This window comes from Entelurus aequoreus, linkage group LG24 (genome assembly GCF_033978785.1).
Source record: "Entelurus aequoreus isolate RoL-2023_Sb linkage group LG24, RoL_Eaeq_v1.1, whole genome shotgun sequence".
Taxonomy (NCBI): Eukaryota; Metazoa; Chordata; class Actinopteri; order Syngnathiformes; family Syngnathidae; genus Entelurus; species Entelurus aequoreus.
Window position 1 is genome coordinate 21,208,442 of NC_084754.1, and position 18,754 is coordinate 21,227,195.

Consider the following 18,754-nt stretch of genomic DNA (forward strand, 5'->3'; position numbering starts at 1 on the left):
AAAGCGAAGGTTGTTAGACCCGAAGTACGGCTCTGGAGGAACGTCTCCCCTGCGGGGAGGCGTGCTTTCTGTGGGTGGGGGAAAGCACGCCTCTTCTTTTCCACCGGAGCGCTCCAATAAAACACACTCAGATCTTCAGTTTCTAGCCGATACTACATAAAAATAACGTAAAATAACGCAATAACGCATCATGCAGTAACGGTAACTGAGTTACTGTATATAAAAAAATAACGCGTTAGATTACTAGTTACCGCCAAAACTAACGGCGTTACAGTGATCAGTGTTGGGACTAACGCGTTACTAAGTTACTAAGTAACGCGTTAGTCCCAACACTGATCATTTATATCATTAAATAATGTAAAAGAAAAAAAATGCATGTGTCTCAAGCGGCGACAGGAGAAAAGCTATACTGCAAAATAGGAAATCTAAAAATATTAATATAAAAATACAATAACATGCCAACAGAACAAGAACATACATTTGAGTTGACAGAGTACGTAACATTTGGTATTTTGACAAGTCAACTGGTCTCGTTCTGGAGAAGAGAAGTTGTCTAACATAGAAAGTGCCCATTGAGAAAAAATATTTGAGTACAAAATAAGGAACTTTTAATTTGGGCATTAAATTTTGCTTAATTTTCACTTTTTGCAGTGTGGCTTGCACCAGAAATTGATTTCTAGAAATAAATATACTTATCACGGATGCTACAGATGCCGTTTTTTTTACTCCATGACCATGGCACTTGAGGTAAAAGAGTATGGACTGCCAAATGGGACAAGATTAAATAAATCTTTAAGGAATTACTTAAATGTGTGATTAATAAATCATCAAATCAATCATTTGAATCATAAAAAAATAGAATTGATTACATTATTTCACTAAAACTACATTTAATCATTTGATTTAAATTATTAAGTTATTAAATTCATTATTATTGAGGTTTACTAATGAAACATTTAAATTACATTACATTTAATAATTTATTGATTTAATTATTTCTCGATTTAATTTCATGGTTTAATAATTTAATTGATTGACACATTTTAATAAGATTACATATAATTTGAATAATGGTTTCAGTAATCAATGATATTGACACTCAAGTAATTATTTACAGATTTTTACCCATTTGGCCCTCTATTAAACAGCAGTAGGGGAGGAATCGTATGTACGATTACAATGAAAAACAAAATTACAAAGAGAAAAAAACTGATGTGAAAAGTTAATTAGTTTGCTTATTATAAATGAGCCCTACAGTAGTACAGAATACAAAGCAACAATAAGGTAAGTCATTCAAATTAGTCACGTAATGATGAATTGAAGATAGGAACATTTCTACATTTTGGTTCAGATGAACGGGACACAATTTGAAGATGCTCAAGTACTTTTTTGTGTGCAAATGTTAATATAGCTGCAGTCTACCACAAATATGCTGCCCAGTCTGCGCAGTGTATTTAGTTACTATACTGCCTGGGAAAAGTGCACTTGTTGTAGGAAAGCTACTGGGCAACAAGTCATAATACAACACACAAACATATACTCATATAGTACTTGGTATACTTCCATATGAATTTTGATTGAAGGGGTTTTTCAAATATATAGCTAGATAGTCATGTATGGGGAAAATAGAGGAAGGTTTCTGGTGAAAGGCAAGGTATACATTTCAATAAACAGAACAAGTAATACATTTCAAACAATACACTGCATTTTTGCAAAATCCATTGCAAGTTGTATAGCTTATGTTCTACTTTTCTAACACATCTTTCCAGTTGACATTATCAAGTAAGGTGTGGTGAGATCATGCTTTGGATTATTCCAAAATGAAATTGATTGGCAACACTAAATTGGCCCTAGTGTGTGAATGTTGTCTGTCTATCTGTGTTGGCCCTGCGATGAGGTGGCGACTTGTCCAGGGTGTACCCCGCCTTCCGCCCGATTGTAGCTGAGATAGGCTCCAGCACCCCCCCGCGACTCCGAAAGGGATAAGCGGTAGAAAATTAATGGATGGATGGAAAATGTTATCACTAAAGCTCAAAGAGCACAAAATCTGAATGTCAGCGTTTGATAAGAGTTAAAAGATAGTCCTGTTACCAATGGTGTGCCGTCAGGGCCAGCAAGGCCTTCTCTGCTGGCCTAACATAACCAGAAATCACGATCATAATTAAAGATACAAGTTATTTTTTATTTACTTTCCCTAAATATCTAAAAGTATTCATATTCTCTTCATGTCCTTCAGCGCTGTTGTTTTTAGTTTATAGAGTTTTTCTCCAATCAGAATTCAGCTAGCTTATGTTGCCAGGCTGTACCAAATCGGGCTGAGCCTTCAGATTCAGCAATGCGGCCGTCCGTGCACTGTAAGTGAACGGGCCCATATAGTTGATAGATAATTGCGATAGCCAATCAGATCACGAGTTGTTGTCAGTAAGGCATTCTAGATGGCCTAAGGCAGATATATATTGTGATGTTATGAGCTAGAGAAAACAAGAACTCCTTTACCCAGCATGCCACAGTAGTGCAGAGCATGCGCAGTAGCCCCGTTTAGCTGGCAGCGGGATGTTTTGATGAGCACCTTGTGGAGTAAACTTTAAGAACTTAGCCAACATGCCTCGTCTGCATCTTTTATGATTAGACAAGACAACACATATATTTGCAAAGCCATTTTCAAGAAGGATATTTAAAGAGAAACTACATCTTGTGAGACCATGTCAGCCAACCCCGGTAGATGAGTTCAGATATGTTATTTCTTTATTTTTTCACGTTTAATATGTTTTTTGCAATTTTAATTTTGACAGTACCACATAAGATATGTTTTAATTGCTGATGCGGGTTTATTGATTTTTAAATGCGCCAGAAAATAACACGTTTTATACACTGTTGGTCGTGATTCAATGCACAGTAGTGCGTAAATGTGTTCCTGTATAGTATTTCTCCAGCAATGGTCATGTGGTGACATCAGTTATGGTATTTTGAGAGATAATCATTGAAGTCGGACATCACTGAAGGCCTAGGTGGGAAATGCACGGCCCGGCACGGCCTGTTACACATCTTGCTTTAATAATTAAATTAATTTGGGATTAAAACTGATGTCATCATTCCCAATTTTGTGGCCCAAAGAAAAAGGTACCTGAGAAGCTGTCTTTTTTTCTCCGCAGGATTATGTACTGTAGCAAACTAAAGTGACAAACCAAAACCAGCATGTGTGTATAGTGGAGCATACTGGGCACTGAATTGAAATGCATTAGCTTCACACACACGGTTTTAAAATCAGAGGCACATACAGTTTGCTCCATAAGAAGTGGCATGAAATATCGCTCCTTTTTTTGCCTGGAGGGAATAAATAAATATTGTGACCCGTTGTCATGCTGCACTGGCCTTCCAAAGGGATTGCTTGGGTGTGCGAGATAAAACTGCCTCTATTGGACAGTTAAATTAAATGTTTGACAAACATGTATAGATAAAAGCTGGAAAATGTGTCATATATATTGTAACGCTGCAGGAGGAGGATACAGAGGTTACTTGGGTATAAAGTACTGTATATTATTATTATTATTATTATTATTATTATGCATTGCATTGCCGGAAGGGACCTACAGCTGGGATTATCAGGATGTCCAAGACTGCATGTTGCGCAGCATGGCCTCGAATTGCTCCATGTTTGGGGCGTGTGCGTGGGCGAGGCCGTCCGTCAGGCGACTGTAGAGACTGAACGACTTCAACTCCAGCCAGATGAATCCGAAACGATACTCGTCAAACAGCACGAAGAGGCCAGGGGTGCGCTCGGGACTTGTAAAGCCATGTCCTGCAATCAGGCCTGTCCCGTAGAAGCTGATATGGATGTACAAAAAACAAAAAAACAAAAAAAAGAATATCTGGTCAATGTTTGAACAGATGCAGATTTGCTTATAGTCAAGTCAAAGTTCCTCTATGAAGCGGAACTCTGGATATGAGTGGAATAACATCTAATAATAACAGCCTAACAACCAGAGGTGTAGCACCACTTTCTGGGCCTTCATACACAAAACTCCCTCTTCCCACTCTAAACCCATTGGTGCTCAAATATGGGGAAATAACTACAAAAGTACACTTCATTCATTAACCTTATTACAAAAAAGATCAGTGAGAATAATACAGTCTTTGACATTCTTAATTTGATTCGATAAACCTTATTTTACTTTCACGGCTATTTTTATTTTCTAGTAACATTTATGATGTATTTTCTTTATAAATGACATATTTATAAGACGATAGGTTGATTGGCAACACTAAATTGGCCCTAGTGTGTGAATGTGAGTGTGAATGTTGTCTGTCTATCTGTGTTGGCCCTGCGATGAGGTGGCGACTTGTCCAGGGTGTACCCCGCCTTCCGCTCGAATGCAGCTGGGATAGGCGCCAGCACACCCCGCGACCCCAAAAGGGACAAGCGGTAGAAAATGGATGGATGGAATATTTATAAGACGTTGGTTTGAGATACAAGTGTGTTAAGTTAGGAGCTCTTTCACAGAACCACTAAGCACGTAAATTGAATGGAGAGCAGGCATTTTAAAGACTAAATAAACACATCCTTGATTAGGACATTACACAAAAAACGACAAAATAATTGAACTGGCCCAAATATTCCCAGAAATGGAACCTGTAAACCAAAATGTCCAACGACTTGTGCGTCTTATTGTGTATGATCTTTGATGATTTCTGCGCGTCCTGTCATTATGAACGTGTGTGAGGGGGGGGGGGCGGGGGTTACCCACTTATGCGGTCCTCTCCAAGGTTTCTCATAGTCATTCACATTGACGTCCCACTGGGGTGAGTTTTCCTTGCCCGTATGTGGGCTCTGTACCGAGGATGTCGTTGTGGCTTGTACAGCCCTTTGAGACACTTGTGATTTAGGGCTATATAAATAAACATTGATTGATTGATTGATACTAATTTTTTGCAAGATACGGTATGTTTTTTTAGTGTGCGAAGGGCCTCAAAAAAGATTTAGTTGGCAGAATAATAATATTTCTAAAAAATAAGAATAATAATTAATTAAATATCTTAAGAACAATAGCCCCTTAGTGTAAATATGTTTAAATTGTATTTACAAAATTGTTTGCTCAAAATATTTTCCTCTGTTTTTTATGATTATAATTTTTAAATTAACCAATTTTTTAAATCACCAAAATCATTCAATGATCTTGAAAAATGTCCAGGTAAAATGTATCAACATAAGTATCGGCAACACTATGCACGAAATACAATCAGGTGTGATTACGGACTATACCTGCAGAGTGTATTGATCTATATTTATATATAATGTATATATTGTGTTTCTTATGTTGATTTAATAAAAAAATAATAATAATAAAAAATAAAAAAGATTAAAAATCTATTTTTTTATTTCTTGTGCGGCCCGGTACCAATCGGTCCACGGACGGCCCGGTACCAAACGGCCCGGTGGTTGGGGACCACTGCTGTACAGGACTTGGTCCCCAACCACCAGTTGTGGGAGCTGTACTGGTCTGTGACACATTTGCTTCCGGGCCGCACAGAAACATTAAATAATTTAAACTTTACTTTTTTTATTGTAAAATTTTCACAATGTGTTTGTTCTATTTTTGGCCAAAGAAAGACAAAGAAATTCATAATGATAATCATAAAAAAGTAGGAAAATATTTTGAGCAAACAATTTAGTAAATACAATTTAACAATATTTAATGCAAGACAATGTAACAATATTGTAATATCCCAGGAATGTAGGCTCATACAACTTCTCTGTTTGTCTTGTCTTTGTTGCACAAGATGCGATTCAACCACACAACTTTTCCCGGCAATACTCGAACCACTACTTCCTATCCTCGACGTCACTTCCCTATCTCTCCCCAGAAGTCCCGCCCCCCAGCCAAGTCATTGGCTAACACCCCGTAGCAAGGCTCTTTACAAAATTATACAACTAATACTCTTATTTACTTTTATTACAAACAAAATAAATTAGCTTGTAGTGCAAAACAACTGAATACAATATAACAAAATATAGATCTATTTTAACAGCAACACTAACTATTTTTAGATAGTAGACCCTGCTGATATCCAAATCAGCAGTGTCACGTTTCTAGGCTTTCAAAGTAAAAGCACATGCAGTGTTTGTTTACCCTAAGTTTTATAAAGGGATGCTTTTGAAAAGTCAAATGTCACATACAATCAGGCTTGCTGGACTTGAAAAAAAGTAAAAGAAACATTCCAATATTAAAAAAAAAAAAAAAAAAAAAAAAGCCAAATGACGACGATGTCGCAGCGTGTCGCTAAAAGGTATGAGGTGTGCTTTTTGTGTTGTTCTTACGCGTGCATGATCGCCTTTGATTGAAAAGTAAGTGTATTGTGTGTTGTGTGCACATACATTGTCACTCTATGGACGACACTTTCGGTTCTGTCAACAGAGCCGCACACATACAAACATGTTCAGAAGTACCTTTCAAGGCGGCTTTCTGTCTATTTTGTACAGCATCGGGAGCAAACCTCTTCAGATTTGGGACACAAAGGTAAGTGACCGACGACTAGAACTAACACACCAAAAAAAAAATCGATTTCAGCTTCTTTTCTGACGCGGCTTGTGCAGCGTAACCAGGGACGGCTCCAGGATTTTCTCTCTCCAGGGGCCAAAGGGGGGCTTGATCGATTCGTGTGGGAGCTAAGAAAATAATACATTTTCATGACTTCAGTCCTCTTTTTTTGTTATTGAAGTCAGTTATGATACACAGCACATGCATGTTCGATATGAAAGTGGTTTTAACCGAATCTGACCAAAAAATATTCAACAAAATAGTTAAACCTAACACAAGCTTGATTGATTGAAACTTTTATTAGTAGATTGCACAGTTCAGTACATATTCCGTACAATTGACCACTAAATGGTAACACCCGAACAAGTTTTTTACCTTGTTTAAGTCGGGGTCCACGTAAATAATTTCATGGTACAAATATATACTGTCATCATAATACAGTCATCACACAAGTTAATCATCAGAGTATATTTATACACTCATTCACACAAAAGGGTTGTTTCTTTCTGTTAATATTTCTGGTTCCTACATTAGATATCAATATAGATCAATACAGTCTGCAGGGATACAGTCCGTAAGCACACATGATTGTATTTTTTCATATCAACTGATGCAAAACTGTGTCATCAACACTCACAAATATAAAACTACTTTTTTAAAGTAATAATTTCTTACTTCAAGCATGAAAAAAAATCATGATGCAGAGCACATATCATTATTTTAAGATAATGGCACTAGCATTTACTTAATTTAAGAATATTTTTCAACATATTGAGCAAAAAGGTCTGTTTTTTTTCTACCAAGAAAAGTGCACTTGTTATTAGTGAGAATATACTTATTTTAAGGTATTTTTGGGTTCATTGAGGTTAGCTAATTTTACTTGTCGGGGTCCACGTAAATCAATTCATGGTACAAATATATACTATCATCATAATACAGTCATCACACAAGTTAATCATCAGAGTATATACATTGAATTATTTACATTATTTACAATCCGGGGGGTGGGATGAGGAGGGTTTGGTTGATAACAGCATACTTCAGTCATCAACAATTGCATCATCAGAGAAATGGGCATTGAAACAGTGTAGGTCTGACTTGGTAGGATATGTTGAAAAGAGAAACTGGAAATTGTGATGTATCATGTTGTATGCTTGCATGTTCGAAATAAACTCAAACTCTAACTCTAACTCTATGTACAGCGAGCAGAGAACATAATGAGTTCAGATAGCATAAGAACAAGTATATACATTAGAAATACATTTGATTATTTACATTTGGTTATTTACGATCCGGGGAGGTGGGATGTGGAAGGGGGAAGGTGTTAGTCAAGGGTTGAAGTTGCCTGGAGGTGTTGTTTTAGTGCGGTTTTGAAGGAGGATAGAGATGCACTTTCTTTTACACCTGTGCAACGATGGCAAAAATGTTTCATGCGCAAAAGAAACAGATACATGCGCCTTCTAATAACCAGACAATACAACCAAAATGCGGCGACAAGGGTTTTTATCCATCGGCATAATTAATGAAAACAGACAACTATGCATTGACAATTTTTTGCGGATCACAACATAATGACTTAAGAAATAATTAATAGTGAAATTATTATAAGGCCTCTAAAGTACAAAGTGCTCACAACATAATAACTTAAGAAATAATTAATAGTGAAATTATTATTAGGCCTTTAGGGCAGTGGTCCCCAACTACCGGGCCGCGGCCCGGTACCGGTCCGTGGATCGATTGGTACCGGGCCGCACAAGAAATAAATAAATACATTTAAAAAACTTTTTTTTTTTTTTTTTTTATTAAATCAACATAAAAAACACAAGATAAACTTACAATTAGTGCACCAACCCAAAAAACCTCCCTCCCCCATTTACACTCATTCACACAAAAAGGTTGTTTCTTTCTGTTATTAATATTTCTGGTTCCTACATTATATATCAATATAGATCAATACAGTCTGCAGGGATACAGTCCGTAAGCACACGTGATTGTATTTTTTATGACAAAAAATAAAAAATAACAAAATACCATAACACCCCACCTCCCCCCCAGCCCCCTGGTCCGTGGGACAAATTTTCAAGCGTTGACCGGTCCGCAGTTACAAAAAGGTTGGGGACCACTGCTTTAGGGTACAAAGTGCACCCGCTTTGCCTAAACAGCTCAATTTACGAATGATCGCTCTGGAGGGGCTGGCCAAAAAAGTTTGCATTCATGCTGTGATTGGGCAGCCAAAAGCTGGCGCTGGTGTTTGGAAAGATGGGCCCGGTTCCGTGATTGGCCACAGAAAGATGGACTCATCCCGGTGATCGGTTTAGGAATATTGGACCCACGGAAATGATTGGCTGTCCCGTTTTGTGGGATGTTAAAAGTTAAAGTACCACCGATAGTCACACACACGCTACGTGTGCTGAAATTACCCTCTGCATTTGACCCATCCCCTTGGAAGGTGAGGGGAGCAGTGAGCAGCAGCGGAGGCTGCACTCAGGAATCGTTTTGGTGATAAACATAATATAATATAATATATCAGTATATATAGTATACTATACATATATTATGTAAATATTACGTATACATGTTATATTTTATATCGCTATATTTAGTCTATTTATACTGTACCTGCATTGTCCTTTCCATCCTTACACTTTCGATCATTGTAACTGAGCTACTGTGTGGAACAATTTCCCTTGCGGATCATTAAAGTTTGTCCAAGTTTTTGTCTAAGTCTAAGTCATTTAAGCCCCAATTCCAACCCTTGATGCTGAGTGCCAAGCAGGGTCCCATTTTGAGGGTTTGAACTCACGACCTACCGATCTCAGGGCGGACACTCTAACCACAAGTCCACTGAGCAGTTACTGACAACACATCCCGCCCAATGAATATGTGTGGTGGTCAAGCTAGCTCTTTTCTTAATGGGTACTAGGCGCCATTCAGCCTTTCTCGAAGAAAATAATGCCTTATGCTTGCATTGTTTTCGGTTGTACGAATCATTCAATTAAAAAGGGAGGAAGAGTGCAAGATTTGACGAAACAATGAGAAAAGCAGCTCACGCTCTAGTCTAAGGGAGCAGAATCGAAAAATGCATGAGTTTGCAGTGATCACTTCGTTAAAGGTTTGTTTGATATACTTTTAACGGTTATTATTTCTCATTTAAATATGATCTTGATATTATTTGTATTTCTTAAATACATGATTGGCAACACTAAATTGGCCCTAGTGTGTGAATGTGAGGGTGAATGTTGTCTGTCTATCTGTGTTGGCCCTGCGATGAGGTGGCGACTTGTCCAGGGTGTACCCCGCCTTCCGCCCGAATGCAGCTGAGATAGGCTCCAGCACCCCCCTGCCACTCCGAAAGGGACAAGCGGTAGAAGATGGATGGATGGATGGATGTTTGCGACAAGTATTTGCTTTCTTCTAATTAAAAGAAAGCAAATGTGAGCAAAAGCTAAAAGAGTTAAGCTCTTACCAAAGGCATTCAAAAATGAAGCTTTCAGCACATACACAATGTTGACATATACACTTATATTTTGATAAAGACGGGGAAAAACATGTTACTCGTAAACGATGCGTACAACAACAGCAATGAACATGGCTTATTTAGATGTGAAGTTAAATCATGAAGTGCAACCTTACCCGCTCAAAAACAATGCATATTTATCTGGGAGAGTCTTGATAGCAATTTCCTTGACCCAACCACACACAAATAAGTTATAGACCGCCATGCTTTTCCAAGTTTTTATCTGTTTTGTGGTGTAAAATGGCGTCTGGAGCACAATCGTTCGATATGTCTGCAATGCAAAAACTGAAATCTAAGTAAGATTAAATATCTCAAATAAGGGTGATATTTGCCTATTTTCTGTCCGATAAGATCATTCTTCTCACTAAGCAGATTTTATGTTATAATCTTTTACTTGTTTTAAGTGTTTTGGTCCTAAATGATCTCAGTAATTTATTACAGCTTGTTGCTGAGATTTTATGACCTATATTGAGTAAAACTCACAAATATAAAACTACTTTTTTAAAGTAATAATTTGTTACTTCAAGCATGAAAAAAAATCATGATGCCGAGCGCATATCATTATTTTAAGATAATGGCACTAGCATTTACTTAATTTAAGAATATTTTTCAACATATTGAGCACAAAGGTCTGGTTTTTTTTCTACCAAGAAAAGTGCACTTGTTATTAGTGAGAATATACTTATTTTAAGGTATTTTTGGGTTCATTGAGGTTAGCTAATTTTACTTGTTTTGGAAAGTCTTGACAAGCCGAATTTTCTTGTTCTATTGGCAGATAATTTTGCTTAGTTCAAATAAAATACCCCTAATTTTTTTTTTTTTTTCTTGTTTTTGAACACTGACTTTTTGCAGATATTTTTTTTTACAAAGTATAGGGATCTATTCAATTGCATAGTTAGATTTTTTTGCTCGTATCTGCTTTTTGCAGGAAGATTGACGCCTCTTTTGTACTCAGATAGTTTGCGCACTGCTTGCTGTACAACAGCCATCTTAGCTTGGTTGACCAACACTGGTTTTGAAGTCAGGTGTCGAAATGCAAGCAATTAAAAGTGCTCAAACCAACACAATGAAAGCTTTCTGAACAAAACATCAACATCTTAGCTTTGTGTTACAGGTGACAAAGCAAATGTGTTTTTTTAATAACAAATGAATTGAATTGAATATTTTTTGGGGGTTTCCCAGGTGAAGAATGGTCATATAAAACGAGTTACAGACAATGACATCAACTCGCTTGTGCTGGAGGTGGAGGGTGCAAACGTCAGGTGAGTTTGATGTTCTCAACTCCAACCGTAGTTTTTTATTCGTAACAATATACACGCTTATACCTTGTTCACCTGTCTGTCCTCCCGACAGTACGAACTACATCACGTGTCCAGCTGACCCCAGGCAGACGCTTGGCATCAAGATGCCTTTTCTCGTGATGATTGTCAAGAAAACCAGGAAATATTTCAGCTTTGAAGTCCAGGCACAGATACAGGCACCTTACACGTGTTCAGGATATACGATAATTGTTGCTGTTAAAGATGTCTCCTCTCCATTTCACGTTCAGGTGTTGGACGATCAGAATTTACGCCGACGGTTTCGGGCAAGCAATCATCACAGCACGACGCAAGTCAACTCATTCATGTGCACCATGCCGATTAATGTTGATGATTGCTGGAACCAGTTTCAGTTTAACTTGGCTGATATTACCATGAGGGCTTATGGAACCAGTTATGTCGAGACACAACGTGTGCAGGTATGTTTGTGTGTGCGTGTGTGTGTGTGTGTGTGTGTGTGTGTGTGTGTGTGTGTGTGTGTGTGTGTGTGTGTGTGTGTGTGTGTGTGTGTGTGTGTGTGTGTAAGTGTGTGTAAGTGTGTGTGTGTGTGCAGAGAGGATGCCATCATAAAACCTCCATTAATTGGACGGGCAAATGCACAGTAATATGCTTAACTGTCATGCAAGTGTAAAAATAAGTTAACCACTGTTAATATTAAAATGAGTAAGGAATATTTCAAATGTAGATTATGGCTTGTGTAAAAAAAGAAGTTAAATACTTACATTTAAAGCTTGGATTATGATACAGCGTTACTGCGGCTCACTCATCCCTCTCCAAACCCTCTGAAAGAGCTTGAGGTGCACATTTACAAACTTTAACTTGCGGACTGCAAAGCTGTGATTGGTCTGCTTTTTCAATACAGAATTTTCAATATGTAAAAAACCATTACTGTTTTTGCAAAAACAGCATTTTCAAATCGTAAGCCTTTTCTGGTTTTGGAGCAACATGTACAACTACAAGAAGCAATTTTGGTAGAAATTGTGAGTAAATGCTGAGAAAAACACACAGAAATGCAAAAAGTTAGCATACTAGCCAGATTGTGTCAGGTAACAAACATACGACTTTTAGGTGTGTGCCTATACAAAGATCAACATGCGTTAGTATTAGAGATGTCCGATAATGGCTTTTTTGCCGATATCCGATATTCCGATATTGTCCAACTCTTAATTACGGATTCCGATATCAGCCGATACCGATATATACAGTCGTGGAATTAAGACATTATGCCTAATTTTGTTGTGATGCCCCGCTGGATGCATTAAACAATGTAACAAGGTTTTCCAAAATAAATCAACTCAAGTTATGGAAAAAAATGCCAACATGGCACTGCCATATTTATTATTGAAGTCACAAAGTGCATTATTTTTTTGAACATGCCTCAAAACAGCATCTTGGAATTTGAGAGAGCATGAGGAGGTTGAGGTGGTCGGGGTTTGGGTAGGGGGCAGCGGGGTGTATATTGTAGGGTCCCGGAAGAGTTAGTGCTGCAAGGGGTTCTGGGTATTTGTTCTGTTGTGTTTATGTTGTGTTACGGTGCGGATGTTCTCCCGAAATGTGTTTGTCATTCTTGTTTGGTGTGGGTTCACAGTGTGGCGCATATTTGTAACAGTGTTAAAGTTGTTTATACGGTCACCCTCAGTGTGCCCTGTATGGCTGCATTCACTTGTGTGTGTGAAAAGCCGTAGATATTATGTGATTGGGCCGGCACGCAAAGGCAATGCCTTTAAGGTTTATTGGCGCTCTGTACTTCTTCCTACGTCCGTGCACCACTCCGTACAGTGGCGTTCTAAAAAGTCATACATTTTACTTTTTGAAACTGATACCGATAATTTCCGATATTACATTTTTAAAGCATTCATCGGCCGATAATATCGGGAGTCCGATATTATCGGACATCTCTAGTTAGTATGTTAGCACACCAACAGTTTGCATTCGTCAAGTACCAAATATATGACTGTGGAGGTAAAAACCTGCAAAAATAGTTAAAAAAGCTAGCATGCTAACTGACTGTACAGATGCAACAGGTGTCAAAAAATATGGTTGCATGCCTGCAAAATACGCATGCTTAAATATGTGCATCAAGTATCAAAATATATGACTGAGGTGTATACCTGCAAAGATAGCTTAAAAAGCTAGAATGACTATCATTAATTGACTAACATTGAGGACATGAAGTAGTGATTTGACTTCGGAATGGTTTGAATTGGTTGAGAAATGTAGAAGTAGTAACAGTATTTAATAGTTAAGTATAACGGAGGAGTGGGAAGAACGGGAGCAGTAGCAGAAAAAGAATGGGACAAATATTTGTTATGGGAATGCCATTACTAGGTGGGTTAATACCATTTTTACGATTTAGTACTATTTTAGCAGCCCAAGGTTTGCATCCCTGCAGGCCCACTGAGCCAATATGTCACTATTGCTGCGCACCCTACTTTGATGGGCTAAATAGGGCTGTCAAAGTTAACGTGATAATAACTAATTAACTATAAGTTCCTTTAATTGCGCTAATTTTTTCAACGCGCGATTAACCCGCATGTGTCCTGACTCCTTTTTTACCCTCTGTCCATTCATTAGCGTGGGGAAAAAGTAATGGCGTCCGGTTACTGTTGAGCCACAAGCTCGAAAATAGCGAGCAGAAATGCACAAATTAAGAGGTTCATTATGGAACTCTCAGATCCACAGCCATGGCTCGTAGTTCTCCCGACAAGACTATTTCATCTTCGATCGCGGTGAGACGACAACACTGGAGCGAGCGCCTGCTGGCGGGCTTTGCCACTTGTAGAGAGGAGGAACTTCATGTTTGTGTTTACATTACAGTTGAAAGCATTGATAATATAAAATGTAGATTGTTACACTAACTGCTAAGTAAGAATAAATAAAAGCTCAACAGAAAAAAAGATGGTAGAGAGGAAGTCTACAGTCACTTTTTAACAGACTTGTAAAGTTAAGTCACACACACACTAGGTGTGGTGAAATTTATCCTCTGCATTTGACCCATCCCCTTGTTCCACCCCCTGGGAGGTGAGGGGAGCAGTGAGCAGTAGCGGTGGCCATGCTCGGGAATCATTTTGGTGATTTAACCCCCAGTTCCAACTCTTGATGCTGAGTGCCAAGCAGGGAGGCAATGGGTCCCATTTTTATAGTCTTTGGTATGACTCGGCCGGGGTTTGAACTCACGACCTTTCAGTCTCAGGGCGGACCTTCTAACCACAAGAACACTGAGCAGGTAAATGATTTGTCAAAACATGTGAAGACACCTTTTCTCATACCAATCACGCACTTCGGGCTTCACAAGAATAGCGCTACGAGTCACATGCGGTCTATCTACAATAGCAAAAATCATTTGTCTTTCATTACAGTCATGCTCAAAGATGTTTTGTCATGCAATAAGTGATATTTCTACCTTAATGAACGCTTTCTGGCAGATCAAAATAAAAGTGTATATTATTTTATAACCTGTTCTGATTGACAGTTTGCAATTATAGAATGTTTAGCAGGCTGAATTTTACACTTTATAGATAATACTGAAGGTTAAAACATTGTCATGCAGAAGTATGAATACCATTAACTTGTACAAGATGTACAGTAATGTAGAGAATATCAAAAGCATTTATTCAGATAGAAATATCTTATTTTACATTATCTTTGACAATCAGCATGATTGTAACAATCCACATTTTGTGTTAATGTGCAAACCTGTTATCTGATCATGGAAGTGTTGCTCCTCCCCTCTGAATGCAAAGCGCTTAGACCGCAAAAACACAAATTCTGTAATCCTACACAATCTGGCAAGACTCCAACGCACTGCCGGTATTTTTTTGTTTTCTTTAAAAGCGTGTGTATGTCCTTTGTGTTGAGCTGTTTAGGAAAAACATAGTGTTTAAAAAACATTTCATAGAGCAAACTAATTGTCCAGTCATGGTAATAAAAACTTTAAAAATGACCTTTTAATGGGCACAATTATTAATGATGAAAAATTATATCTATATGCGATATCGCGATTAATTTAAAGTTAACTATGAACAAACTGCGATTAATCACGATTAAATATTTAAAATGTTTGTAGCTATAAACATACAGGACTACAAGTGATCAATAGCAATATCTCCACAACCTTTGTCTTATTTTTGTCACTTATACATGTTATTTGGTGTTTTTTTTTTCAGATGCATGCAAATTGTCGTATTAGGAGGGTGTATTTCACAGATAAACGGTATACAGAGGACGAGCTCCCGCCAGAGTTTAAGCTGGTTATTCCTGTCAAGAAACAAGACGGAAGGTGGGTCCTGCTGAAATTCATAAAGTACATTTAAAAAGTAAATATTTGGATTATTCAATGTTTACAACTTCTATTTGCCTTTTTTTTTCTTGCAGCAAAAAGGGAGGTTCCAGAGTTGCTCCATTAGCATAGACCTAAAATAGTTTTGAGCATTTTTCTTTAATGTGAAAAACCTTACAATACCCCTAAAACATATATACAGTGTAATATTGTCGTTTGAAACAAATAAGCTTCTAGTTAATTGTGGGATTTCCTTTATTTTCATAAACAAATCCCACTGAACTTGCATGACTTACTGAAGTTAAATTGTGTTTTGTTCATTGCAAAACAATGTTCCTCGTGTTAAGAATGATGTAAATATCTCTTGTGAAAAATAATAAACAACAACTAAGTATATTTTTTGTAAACTAAAGCTTGGGCCAAAAAAAAGCCAAAAATGTTGCATGTTGTTGGACAACATAAGACTGCTTTAAACGTGACACATTTCATTCATGAATTAAAATGAATGATACATTGTGTAAACTTACACTAAAGAATACTGCAATATTCATTGTGACTTTTGTTTGTGTAAAAACAAAACAAAAAAGTTTGAGATATTTGGCTTTTGGGTAAAAACTTCAGGACAAGCCTAACCTTTGCCTCTTTCTTGTTATGTCCTATAGTTAAGCATCAGGTGTTCCCACAAGTGATCATGAAATCACCTCAAATCCTAATAACTATAACTGATTAATAGGGATGTCCGATAATATCGGACTGCCGATATTATCGGCCGATAAATGCTTTAAAATGTAATATCAGAAATGATCGGTATCGGTTTCAAAATGATCGGTATCGGTTTCAAAAAGTAAAATTTATGACTTTTAAAATCGCCGCTGTGCACACGGACATAGGAAGAAGTACAGATCGCCAATAAACCTTGAAGGCACTGCCTTACCGTGCCAGCCCAGTCACATAATATCTACGGCTTTTTACACACTCACAAGTGAATGCAAGGCATACTTGATCAGCAGCCATACAGGTCACACTGAGGGCGTATAAACAACTTTAACACTGTTACAAATATGCGCCACACTGTGATCCCACACCAAACAACAATGACAAACACATTTCGGGAGAACATCTGCACCGTAAAACAACATAAACACAACAGAACAAATACCCAGAACCCCTTGCAGCACTAACTCTTCCGGGACGCTACAATATACACCCTCCCCCTCCAACCAACCCCGCCCACCTCAACCTCCTAATGCTCTCTCAGGGAGAGCATGTCCCAAATTCCAAGCTGCTGTTTTGAGGCATGTTAAAAAAAATAATGCATTTTGTGACTTCAATAATAAATATGGCAGTGCCATGTTGGCACTTTTTTCCATAACTTGAGTTGAAGTTGTTCTCTTATTTTGGAAAACCTTGTTACATTGTTTAATGCATCCAGCGGGGCATCACAACAAAATTAGGCATACTAATGTGTTAATTCCACAACTGTATATATCGGTATCGGTTGATATTGGTATCGGTAATTAAGAGTTGGACAATATCGGAATATCAGATATTGGAAAAAAACCCATTATCGGACATATCTACTGATTAAACATACCTAGGGTCAGAGGTCAATTGTACCTAAACTCCTTTACTGGGAGCCAGATAACACTACACTTTCTAAAAGATGTCACGGTGTGTGTAGTGATTCAAGGTAAAAACTGTAATTGCAATTGGCTGAATTGCTGTCTTTTTAAAAAGCATTTTAAGAGATTTTTTTTCCAACATTAACCTTCATAGCCACCTAGTGGACTTTCAACTAATTGCATCACGTATTATACAGCTGTGGTTTCGAATGTTATGGACAACTTGTGCACGTCTTTACACATTTAGTGAGGATTTGTTGAAATGATGAAAACATTTGTCTGTTTAGAATGCTGTAGAATTGTGTGATACCTCATCCTTTGGCACAGGTCACAATCAGGTAGGCGCCCTTTCCCCTTCTCCCGTTGAGTCCCTGAACGCATCTGTTGAGCATGCGCACTAGGCCCGCCCCACAGCGTCTCATCTCTCGCGAGGAACGACGCCGTTATCGTACCTTCGACAAACAACACGAGAATTCATCATTCACACGGTAATATAAGCCCGTCTTCGCCTGCGAAGTACTTGTTCGCAAGTAGAGGGGAAATAATCAATTTTAAAACAAAGTGTATCGTTATTTTTTCTTAAAGGTTTACACATATGGTGCAATATATTCATGGCCTTTAGGCCCAGCTAGCATGCTAACACCAGACTAGCTTTTGCCGCGACTCTTTGCATTAGCTGTGACATTATCAAGCAAGCTAAGCTAACGCTAGCTAGCATTTTGGTACACTATCAAATAAACGCCGTTTATCCGAGTTCATTATTAATGAGGCTTACATAATTTAAAATATATATATTTTTCAGGTTATGTTTGGAAGTTACTGGCTATCAAAACGTCTTTCATTTTCATCAAGGCTATGGAGCCTGCGCTGTAAATAGCCTTTAAATGTAAATAGCGTAACATAATATAAGACTATTTTACACAATTCAAACCGTTTTGCTAAGTCAACCTAATTCGACTCTTACCTTAAGTAAACATTAGCTGAAATGTCGGTTTAGGGAAATGTGTACTCGAATTAATTTGCTTGTGTCTCTAAACAGCGCTGGCACGCAATCAAGTCAACATTGATTTTTTTTGCATAATACTGGCAGTCACCCTTATAGTTTACATGCAATATTATATATTTCTGTATGTGTCATCAACATATTCACATGTTACATCATGTATCTAGATCAGTGGTTCTTAACCTTGTTGGAGGTACCGAACCCCACCAGTTTCATATGCGCATTCACCGAACCCATCTTTAGTGAAAAATAAAATGGTTTTTTTTCAAATTCAAGAAAAATTTGTTTTTTTTACTGGTGCTCAAAATGAACCGTGCATGAACACTACCTTGTTCAAAGATCAAAACCAACATGAACTCACAACAAATTACACACCTTACACCAGGGGTGTCCAAAGTGCGGCCCGGGGGCCATTTGCGCCCCGCAACACAATTTTTATTGGCCCGCGACACATTGTATAGACAAAGTAAACAGGCCC

At 37.8% G+C, this 18,754-nt stretch overlaps 3 protein-coding genes across 7 annotated transcripts in view; 2 read left to right on the top strand and 1 right to left on the bottom strand.

Annotated features, from left to right (window-relative positions):
• Window positions 1–3,172: 3,172 nt before the first annotated feature.
• Window positions 3,173–17,722, bottom strand: LOC133641879 (F-box only protein 31-A-like). The gene is made up of 2 exons (XM_062035976.1): window positions 17,584–17,722; window positions 3,173–3,825 (listed from the first exon to the last, which is right to left on the bottom strand). The coding sequence occupies exons 1-2, from the start codon at window positions 17,652–17,654 to the stop codon at window positions 3,603–3,605; spliced, it is 294 nt and encodes a 97-aa protein (XP_061891960.1). The 5' UTR covers window positions 17,655–17,722; the 3' UTR covers window positions 3,173–3,602.
• Window positions 6,090–16,353, top strand: LOC133641878 (cilia- and flagella-associated protein 20-like). Of its 2 annotated transcripts, XM_062035975.1 has the most exons (7): window positions 6,090–6,285; window positions 6,479–6,515; window positions 11,236–11,315; window positions 11,407–11,518; window positions 11,603–11,791; window positions 15,539–15,651; window positions 15,747–16,353. In XM_062035975.1, the coding sequence occupies exons 1-7, from the start codon at window positions 6,254–6,256 to the stop codon at window positions 15,781–15,783; spliced, it is 600 nt and encodes a 199-aa protein (XP_061891959.1). In that variant the 5' UTR covers window positions 6,090–6,253; the 3' UTR covers window positions 15,784–16,353. The 2 variants fall into 2 exon arrangements, with proteins under 2 accessions (XP_061891959.1, XP_061891958.1); XM_062035974.1 differs by lacking the exon at window positions 6,090–6,285 and having other exon boundaries at window positions 6,358–6,515.
• Window positions 17,623–18,754, top strand: part of banp (BTG3 associated nuclear protein) — a 77,183-nt gene continuing 76,051 nt past the window's right edge. For 2 of the 4 annotated variants that reach the window (XM_062035970.1, XM_062035971.1), the window contains exon 1: window positions 17,624–17,761. The gene's annotated coding sequence lies outside the window, so the exon portion shown is untranslated. Of the gene's footprint in view, window positions 17,762–18,754 lie in introns of all 4 variants that reach the window. The other 2 variants (XM_062035972.1, XM_062035973.1) reach the window with 2 other exon arrangements.

Excerpts from the sequence above, each read along its gene's own strand:
- LOC133641878 (XM_062035974.1), top strand. The coding sequence starts at position 6,432 with ATGTTCAGAAGTACCTTTCAAGGCGGCTTTCTGTCTATTTTGTACAGC. Across the intron at positions 6,516-11,235 it reads TTCAGATTTGGGACACAAAG|GTGAAGAATGGTCATATAAA; the intron begins GTAAGTGACCGA and ends GGGGTTTCCCAG. Across the intron at positions 11,792-15,538 it reads TCGAGACACAACGTGTGCAG|ATGCATGCAAATTGTCGTAT; the intron begins GTATGTTTGTGT and ends TTTTTTTTTCAG.
- LOC133641879 (XM_062035976.1), bottom strand. The coding sequence starts at position 17,654 with ATGCGTTCAGGGACTCAACGGGAGAAGGGGAAAGGGCGCCTACCTGAT. Across the intron at positions 3,826-17,583 it reads GACCTGTGCCAAAGGATGAG|CTTCTACGGGACAGGCCTGA; the intron begins GTATCACACAAT and ends CATCCATATCAG.